Below are 10,361 nucleotides of genomic sequence, written 5' to 3' on the forward strand. Positions count from 1 at the left end.
CAGAACCACTGAAGGGAGCATCGGGACATTACGGCATCTCGCCGATCTGGCGGCTGTGAAGGGTGCCTTGTAGCCTCACACAATATCCCATCCCTGGCCTCCACGGGGGCCTGAAATGTGCATTAGTGTGTCCGTGCTGACGTTATTCTAATGGGTCGCTGCGCCCCAAATCCTTCTCACATTGAGAAAGCCTGCAGCTCTCAAACTATGAATGGCTATGCTATGCGTTATGAGTATGGTATATTCCAGCTACAGGGGCAGTGCTTTTAAAGATCCGCCAGGAGTTCAGAGCTTCTGCTGGGGTCTTTCTTTTCTTATCCAGGATGAGTATCTCATGGGGTTGGAATAGAGCTGATGGTAAATCTCTACCAACGCACGATGATGTGTTATATGAGATTAGTGTAAAAGGGTACTTACTGGGCCATTTTGCCTGTAGGGTAGCCTCTACAACCATCCTTCTGCGTGACATGCCTTTATTTCACGAAGAATTAGCAAAGCGGACCTTTCTCGAAGTCCTTTAAGAAGCCATTGTATTCAAAGACTCGGAAAAGCTGTCAGAAATTGGCTATTTTTGTGAAGAGCAACCTGTGCTTAGGGCTGGGTACAAATTTGAAGCTTCCATTAACTTTTGGTCATTTTTATGTTTTGAGGAATACGAGGTGGGCATGAAGTTAAGAGACTGAAGACGAGGTCTAATTTTTTAACATGTAATTTTTGATCACAGATGTATCCCTTTAAAGCAGTTTATCGAATGCTCTGCGCCAATTCATTGGACTTTTTAATTTATTTATGTTTTTCCTCCTTTTCCAAATTCTAAAATTAAAACTTAAGTTCCTGCTCATGGTCTGAATTTGCAGATCTGATGTAGACATGGCGTTTCCCACAGGTCTACTTTTGTTAATAAACCCAAAACTGTAAGGTTTGTTTGAAAAGGAATGAGAAATCTATATATCCAGGTCCCAAGTTCCTATGCAACAGTCAATGGTGCAATATGTTAGATGACTGGGACAACACACCCAGTTCACACAGTGAAGCAAGTGACCCGAACCTAATCTCCACGGCCTGGACGGTCATTGCTGGGGGGAGCAATTTTGCATACATACCACCTGCATGGTCCCACCTATGTAAAATTCACACGCTACCTGCCAACGTATATTTCATCCTTGTCTCAGATGGAAGCGGTAGCATAAATGCTTTAGTTAAATGTGGATTTTAATTCTGAGTTATCCCAGTATAAACCTCCCCGCTCCTGTAATCACATACGTTGATGTCATCTATTTATTAAAAGGGAGAGTTGTGGTTTCAACTTCTTGACTTCCGCTACAGGAAGAGCTTGGTTGGCCCTGTATGATGGATAGTTAAATCAGTGGGCTATATTATATATGAATTAATTATACAGGGCACAGCTCAGCCTGTCTTGCTGGGGAAACCTGCCGCCATTGGCCTTTCAATAGAGAAGCAAAGCAGTGGAAATCCACCACTCCCTTTACTTGTAATGAATTCTGACTGGGCCGACCGCAGAGGATCGCTTTAAAGTGTACTAAACCCAGATAGATATTTTAATTTCCCTTGATAGTTAAATACAAGCTGGTAATTTAAGTCATATTTTTTTTAATTTGCATAATAGCTATTTTAAAATTCTCCTAAGTCGCATGATCCGCTTTACCGATTCCAGCGCCTATGGCATTGGATGTGATATTTAACAAAAAGGGTAACAGCTCACAGAATGTCTGCCCTTTTGCGCCTGGATCAGCTGTGCAGAAACATTTCATTTCAATAAACTGATTTCATATGGCTTTTTATCATTTTATATTACAATCAATTATTTCAAAAGGGTCATGGCCAGAGCTCGGAAAAAGTATATACATTTAATTCATTATATTGAAACCTGCATCATCGTCTTTTACAGACATATAAAAGGAGCACTCATTTTAATGTGAAATACAAATTTGAGTCATTTGTGGGGACTCTGGTCTCATTATCTCCTCCCCAGCCACATTTACTGAAGTTAGGGTATGTACTTGAGTATGCTTTTTCTGCACATGCTCAGTAGAACGCCCATTCTAGTTAATAGGAGTAGCAGCAGCCAATCATGTGCATGCTATCTGAATACTGATGTTTTGTTAGCGTTCAATGCTGCATCAGTACCCTTAATGGGAGTGCTACTGAGCATGTGCGAGAAGCTTTCATACTAATACTTTCTAGTTTTAGCAGAGGCAGCCAGGGGACAGACGTCTCATTTCCAAAGACCACTCGCTAAACAATACATGCTTTGATTTGCATGCACTGGGGCCCAAACAAAACGGACTCTAGCGTGTATTAAAAAAAAAAAACCCCAAACTTATGGGGTACTAGACTGTTCCATAGATGTCCTCGATCGCCCCATTGCTGTTGCTGCCGGCTGTTTTTCACATCCGGGGGTACTTCTCCCCGATGTTGATAATATATTGGATGGGACCGTATCTCGTATTTACCGGCCTTTCTTGTAATATACGTGCGGCTGGAATATTTCTTGCATGTTCGCCAGAAGGCCTCTCGAATATCCCGCGTATAGAACAGTTGAGCTAAGCCTCTTTGCTTTGAACCATTCATTAGTGGTCTGGTTAGTGAGTGCCAAGTAGAACATAAAGGATCCATATCCCCCCAGCAGGAGTATCAAAATGAGCAGGAATCCCAGCGTGAAGACGACGCGTGGAAAGGTTAGGAAGAGGTGCTGCGGAAATAGAAATGATCCGGTCGATGACTGTTTCCAGGGAATTCTAACGCTTTGGGTAATCGCTTCACAATATCCCGCTCAACCTACCTGAATAATGACGGCGATGCTCATGATCTGCTCCCGGCCGTCGCTGTCCACATAGGCGGCAGTCATCATGTGTGACAACAGCACCACCTGCAGGAGGAAGACGGCAATGACGGCAGCCAGGGAGAACACTGTCAGCGTCAGGCTGAAGAGGTAAAGCAGGAAGTATCCGATGTTTAGGGAGCCGATGCAGTTATTGACCCAGACGCAGTGGTGGTCAAAGCGCTGCACGCAGTATCCGCACACACCTAGGAGAGGGGTAACAGTTACCGCTAACGAGATGGCTCGACCGGACGGGAACAGCCGAGCCACGGTGAGAAAAACATGCATTTAGCGAATGTTGTTTCTGTAACAATTTGGTAAATAACAGTATTCACTGGTCCACAAAGATGGGAATATGTGATTAACTTATGTAAAACCCAAAAATGTATTAAATTAATAAAATATCAAGAAAAAAAAATCCAAGGCAGTGAGTTGCATCTCAGATTTGGCAGTTAATTTGGGTGGTAGATCTCCGATATTCTGGCAGAATAATGTTGCATGTATTTAAATATTAAAACAGGCTGCCACATTAAGAGAGGCATTGAAGGGCCCCAGTCTCCAGCTGTTGTGGAACTACAACTCCCATGATGCTCAGGCTTAAGCATATTCCATTGCTCGTTAACGACTTGTGGTTACACATCAGCTGAAGACTTACCTGATGGCTACCCTGAGTCTCACTGGGTTCAGAGAGACCACCTGAGAGATAAATGCTGCTTACTACAGTGCTTGGACCTGGCGGGCTTTGTCAGGCGGCAGGTGTGGCACTGTTCATGGCGGTGGTACAGGACCTCATCGTATTCGTACACCTGTGAGCATGACGCTTCATTCTGCTTGGTCACCACCCCTGTAACAGAGAACCGCAGATCCAAAATTGGATTAATTCAGCTCAAAATAACAAAAGATACAGAAACAGTAACATTCTATGAATCATAACATTGTTTAAAGTCTAACTGAACCTACATGAAAACCAGTACCTGATCCCAACAGAACCTATGAAGGAGATGAAGTCAAACTGCGGCCACTAAGTATACAACGCTTGCCAAGAGAGGCTTCATGGCGGGGAAGAACAATTTGGCTCCTCGGCTCTGACCTTTCAAACCCTGTGGTCCATGGTCTTGTCTTTTAAACGTATCTACTAGCCCAACAGTGAATCCTAAATCTGCCTTTGATTACCAGCATACATGAGACAGGGCTTACAAGCACAAAGCATTCATCATCAGGCAATGGTTTAATTTCATTGATCTGAGGAGCAAAATTGTTACTTTTTTATTTTTTTTTTAAACCGACAGCCGTTGGGATCAGGTCTCTTACCTGGGTCTGTTACGCAGCATTTGTAAAAGAAGAAAAGGTTGGCCGTTACTAGAGTATATGGCAGCAAAAGAAACAGCCGGTTTATTTCCAGCTCCGAGCAATAGTCAAACACCTCCCAGGTATATTCAGCAAAAACCAAGGCGTCGAGAATCAGGTGCAGAGCCACAAAAACTCCGCTTCTGCGGGGAAGAAACAGAACGATTACAAAGTAAAAGGTAGCCCCAACTCTTAGCGGGAAAAAAAGAAATCCGAACATAGCTAGAATAGGATGCAGAAATATTTATAACCTATTTTACCCAGCAAGCACGTGGAGGGCTTTATCCACTAAATTGTGAGTTGGAGATGAATTGCTCTCATCCAATAAAAAAAAGCATAGAACGTGCCCGTCTTGCAGAAGGTACCCACCAGGGCTGTCGTTACAGATGACGTATGATCTAACTGTTCCTAAAGCTTAGAAGACAAGACATCCAACCAGTCCGGAAGCACCCGGTGTGCAATGTTATAAAAGTGGAGTATTTAAAATGCTTACCTCGTGTAGCTGGTATAGCATCTCTGCAGCCACGGGGGCAGCAGAAAGGACAGCGCCTGCAAAAACGGGGATGTTAAAGGGATGCTACGGGAAAAAAGTAAATGCATATTATTCTATATTTAAAAAACAGACTTGAGAAATATCTAGGGGTTCTGCCAAAATATTCTTTTGTCACATAAAATGAACACTTTTTTATGCTGCTATGGAAACAAAATATCTCATCCTACCAGTGCTCTCTGATTCTAGTGTCTGGAATCTCACCATAGCCCAATTGTGTGGAAAAAAAAATAGAAATGAGCATTGCAATATAAAATATTTTTTATTGGACTAACATTCCATTTTTTTTTTATATATATATATATAGTATATATCCTACCTCCACTTCATATATATATACAGATTTATAGGGTATATCACCTTCTCTTCTATATATATTTATAGGCTATAGCTCTCTCTCTCTCTCATATATATATATATACACACATACAGTAAGAGTATATATCACCTTGTCATATATATATAGGATATAGCCCACCTTCTCTGCTCTGTGGAACACGCTGTCCAAGCTGCTTCTGGATCTTGCAGACAGGAAGCAGAATACAGAAATACAGATAATAATGAAAAATGTATAGATGGTGAAAAGCCAGAGAAAGTCCATCTTATTCCTAGAAATAAACATCACATTAGAGCCGAACCCAGTCCCTGGCATTGTGACTCCTTAACAATAAACTGTCATTTAATTTTTATTATCTGGGGAGTGCATCCCATGGCACATTGCAGACAATTAGCAGGGCTCACTTACACTTTACATCGAACAGAAAATCTTAAAGTTACAATCTTATTTCAAGAAGCCAAGCAGTAAACATCGTAAAACTATAGAATCCGGGGAGCTGACATCTTGGTGCACCCGGAAGTTTGACATGAGCCTCGCTTTTCCTTCACACTTCCTGCTTTCAGAGCGCAGTGCCTTGGGAGTAGCAAGATGGCCGACACCAGGTGTCAGTCTGCAGCCTGAAGGAGCCCAGATAAATCGATTTCAATTATTGTTTTTACTAATCGAGCTCAGATAAAGATCACCGCTGTTAGATAATATAAGCTACCATATTATCTCCTGCAGAAGGACCGCAGTCCCCTATGGGACCCCCAATCAGAGGAAAGAGTTACTATTGTTACTATTTAAAATTTCTAGTATCAGATTTAATCATCAAAAATGTTCTGCTGTTTTCTTTATTAACCCGGTTGTAGTTTTTGCCCCATACTCTGTTTTCGGGCAGCCGCATGTTGGCCATTTGTATGAGTTCTCGCTCTGTTATCTGATCCCCGATCTACTAGACAAACACCTTGATTCCTTATCACACTGCCTGTGGGAAACAATAGAACGGCTCAGTCTTAATCACCCAGTTGGACGCTCTGACTAATGAAAGTCTAAGGAGGAACGGACTTCATTAGCATTGCCTTAAAGCATTAGCTCAGTGTGGTGCTTGAGCCGGGAATGTCACCCAAAATATCAGATGACTGACAGCAACGGCGGCTCCAGGTCTGCAGATCTCAACAAAATGAGATAAAACCAGGTTTTTGTCACCAATATTATTGTATACAGCGCTGGTGGTTATTACTGTATACAGCACTGGGGGGTTATATTACTGTATACAGCACTGGGGGGTTATATTACTGTATACAGCGCTGGTGGTTATTACTGTATACAGCACTGGGGGGTTATATTACTGTATACAGCGCTGGGGGTTATATTACTGTATACAGTGCTGCGGTTATATTACTGTATACAGCGCTTGGGGTTATATTACTGTATACAGCGCTGGGGGTTATATTACTGTATACAGCACTGGGGGTTATATTACTGTATATAGTGCTGGGGGTTATATTACTGTATACAGTGCTGGGGGGTATATTACTGTATACAGCGCTGGGGGTTATATTACTGTATACAGTCCTGGGGGTTATATTACTGTATACAGCGCTGGGGGTTATATTACTGTATACAGTGCTGGGGGGTAATTAATATATTGTGTTGTTCTCAGGGGGTGTAAATGACCTCGCTGGTCAGCGTTATTAAGATCTGGCCGTGATGACACCACCGCTCTGTCGACATGTGTCTCAGGACACCCGAGTCTCCGTATCACTGAGTGTCATCTCCTGCGTCTCGGGTTACACGCGAGGCAGATTGACCTGGGAATAACTGCTGCCGAGACGCGGGAAGGTGAACCTTTCAGACCCCCCTGGAGTCACGCGCAATCCTGCAAATAAATAAGAAACAGAACCCGCCGGGAGATGCTGACGAGACCCTTTCAGGCTGCATCTCACACGCCTGGTTAATTATTACTTCCACGGCGCGGCTGACACGTCCGCCGCAGAACCGGGTAATTTACAGATGGTAACAGCAGACATGCGACTGCGTTATATTTCAGATCCTCTCCAGATCCTCCCTTCCGTGCCGAAACAAACGAGATAATGTTTTTCATGTGTTACTGTTATCGTTCACCAGCCATATACCTACCAACTATCCCAACGTGGCCAGGACAGTCGTAAAAGCAGGACGTCTCTCAATCGGTCCTGAGCAATTGAGTCGTTACAGCAGGAAGAAATGGGGCCAGTTTGTATAGGGTGGCCCATCTTGTTCATCACAAGTGAGGTGGGAGAGAATATGAAGATTAAATACCCCAAAGTGTTTCGGGTATCTCCCTTTCAGGGTACAGGACTGAGCAAACCTCAGCAATCACAGAGTCATATACTGAAGACATCACTCCGTTCCCCTTTCTTGGGGGGTCTCTTAAACTGTTAAGGTGGACCTCTCTTTTTTTACGTGGCCTGTCATCAAGGTATCACACAGGCTTCTCTCCTAATGAACGGGGGATTGGGTTTCAGGGCAATGAGACTGCTTGCTATAGAAACTCCGGTCTCTTTGCCTGCAGGTAACTGATACAAAAAGACTCTGCGCTGTACGGTGCGTCTACATTTCCATTCTCTCTGGGCTCGGAGGAAGGCAGGTGAGCGGAGAAGGTAACCCACTTTGGGGACGAGAAGAGAGGTTTTGGGTAGGGATTGCCGGATACACAGGAACGCTCTAAAAGGAGCTGGGACCCAGAAGATAAAGCCAAGACTTTCTCAAAAACGAGGGATAGTCGTCTGGTGTCCTCCACTACATCAGGATAATGTGCCGTGACGGACCTTCTGAAAGCGAAAATACCTTGGGGTGGTTTGATCAAATTGCTTATTTATACACATTAGAGTGTAAGCTCTTGAGAACAAGGTCTCCGCATCCTTCCACATCAGCGCGTACGATTCTTGTGTTGATTTAAAGGGATAGTGTCCTCTACACATTTTTCTGGCATGGGAATGTAGAACATAACAAAAAAAAAACCTAATCTGTGCCCATTCAGAGCTGTGAAAAAGTATTATCCCCCCCTTCTCTAATTCTTCTGTTTTTGCCTCATTTAAATGTTTCAGATCATGCAACTAATTTTAATCATTTTAAGAAAAAGATAACCCGAGCAGACAGAAAATGTAGCTTTTAAATCATCATTTCTTTTATTGAAGGCAAAGAGTTAATAAAAACCTACATCACCCATGTGAAAAAAATAATTGCCCTCAACCCTAAGTGGTTGTGCCACCCTTTGGCATCAACGACTGCAATGGAACGTTTCCGATTCTTTTACATCGTTGTGGAGGAATTTTGGACGCTCTTCTTGGCATTCTTCTTCTAATTCAGCCCCGTTGGAGGGTTTTCGAGCATGACGTGCCTTCAGATTCAAGTCAGGACTTTGACCTTTGTTTTGGTTTCTTTTGAGACATCCAGAGATGGACCTTGAGCTTTAGGTCACCATCTGGTGGCGGGACGCTCTCCTTCAGGATTTTCTGGTGGAGAAGAAGCCATCGTTCATGGCAAGTCGCCCAGGTCCTGAAGCAGCCCCAGATCACGACCACCACCGTGACCACCACCTTGTGTGACTGTTGGTCTGGTGTTCTCATTATGGAATGCTGTCTTAGCTTTACCCCTGATGGGTCTTCCAAAAACTTCTATTTTTGACTCACCAGTCCACAGAATATTATCCCAAAAGTCTTGGGGTTCATCAAGATGTTTTTGGCAAATGTGAGACGAACCTTTGGGTTATTTTTGGTCATCGGCAGTTTTCTCCTTGTAACTCTCCCATGGACTCCATTTTTGCGCAGTCTCTTAACTGAGGGAGGTGAGGTCTCGAGTTCTTTCTGTGTTACTCTGGGGCCTTTTGTGTCCTCCTGGATGAGTCGTTGATGAGTCGGGTGGCTCCATTTGTAGATAGCGGCTCCCGTAATTTTTCCCCCCATGTTTTTTGAGACCCTTTCTTACATTAAACATTAATTTTGTTAATTGGTTGATTTAGTAACTAAGGGGGGTGATTTATTTTTCATATAAGGCCAGGTAAGGTTGTATAGCTTCCCCCCCCTTCTATACATTACATCATCATCATTTAAACCTACATTTTTGTGTTTCTTGGGTTATCTTTGTGTAGTATTAAAATTAGTTTGATGAAGCATTACAAATCTGGAAATCCTTTTTTCATAGCACTGTATGGGTATTTCTTTGTGACATCACTGCATGACTCCGTATGTGAGTAGACATATAAACACATGGCAGAATGATTGATGGATGATGTGACATATGGCGATTTCACAGTTGTGTTGCTATCGATGACTATTAAAGTTGTGGAAGATGTGTTTTAGGACGCTCGTTTGGTTTAGGGCGCCCTGTCCTTGTTTACAATACGCTCCAGTGTTTACGCTCCCTTTGATGCAGTTTATTAAACCTGATTATGTGTCCAGGGCTCTAATCCCCTCCTGAGCTCTTTAGTTTCTTAAGTGGAGGCTATTAGAGGATGGAGCAGCATTCTTTATAGGTGTCTCTCGTTCTTATCAGTGTATGTACCGGCGCTCCTAACAATGAGCATCCTGACTTCCAAAACATGGTGACTCTGATGGGCGTCAGACGCGTTTGGGGTTGACGTTGGTCAACCAGAATCGCAGCTTCTCAGTTTGGAGGTCTCACATGGATCCAAAAGATCAGTCTAGACATTTCTGTAAGTTTTCTGTAAGACGTAGAAACATAGAATTTTATTGGGCAGATCGGCCCCAGTCGGCCCCTGTCTAGTTGCCTGTTTTTTTTTCTTGCTGTAAAGACTCAGACATTACTCAGTCGTTGGTCTTGTATTAGATTCAGGAGCCGTATGTCTATCACATGCATGTGTATTAGCCTCTACCACTTCTGTTGCATTTATCTACCACCCGCCAGTAAAATCTCATCTCCCCAAGGTGACCGTATTGAGATCCCTTAGTCTTTCCTGATGATTTTTATCCTGCTAACCATTCCCCATGTTTGTCCCCCTCATCTGAACGCTCTTCAATATGTCAATATCCTTCCAGAGATGGGGTGTCTAGAACTGTCCCCAATAGATGAAGTCGGACCAGAGATCTGTAAAGTAGCTGAACCAGCTTCCTCTTCCTTCTACTAATGCCCCTCGCTATACATCCCAGCACCCTGATTGCTCTTTCCGACACTTTATTGCATCAAGAGGACCAAGTAAAGTTTGAGGTCTCACAGTTGGTAGAAAAATGGGTAGCCTGGATGGGTGGAGTGGCTCCTACCTGTCTACCTTGGTGTTGAAGCTACTTGAACGTCTTGAGGTC

At 43.4% G+C, this 10,361-nt stretch overlaps 1 protein-coding gene across 1 annotated transcript; it reads right to left on the reverse strand.

The window, feature by feature from the left end:
* Positions 1–2,470: 2,470 nt before the first annotated feature.
* On the reverse strand, positions 2,471–5,340 carry LOC149285821 (palmitoyltransferase ZDHHC4-like). The gene is made up of 6 exons (XM_089495060.1): positions 5,218–5,340; positions 4,683–4,738; positions 4,154–4,332; positions 3,561–3,686; positions 2,804–3,048; positions 2,471–2,713 (listed from the first exon to the last, which is right to left on the reverse strand). Exons 1-6 carry the CDS (start codon positions 5,338–5,340, stop codon positions 2,471–2,473), a joined length of 972 nt encoding a protein of 323 aa, XP_089351186.1.
* Between the last annotated feature and the right edge of the window lie 5,021 nt (positions 5,341–10,361).

This window comes from Sceloporus occidentalis, unplaced genomic scaffold (genome assembly GCF_023333645.1).
Source record: "Sceloporus occidentalis isolate IW3139 unplaced genomic scaffold, rSceOcc1.0.p SCAF_76, whole genome shotgun sequence".
Taxonomy (NCBI): Eukaryota; Metazoa; Chordata; class Lepidosauria; order Squamata; family Phrynosomatidae; genus Sceloporus; species Sceloporus occidentalis.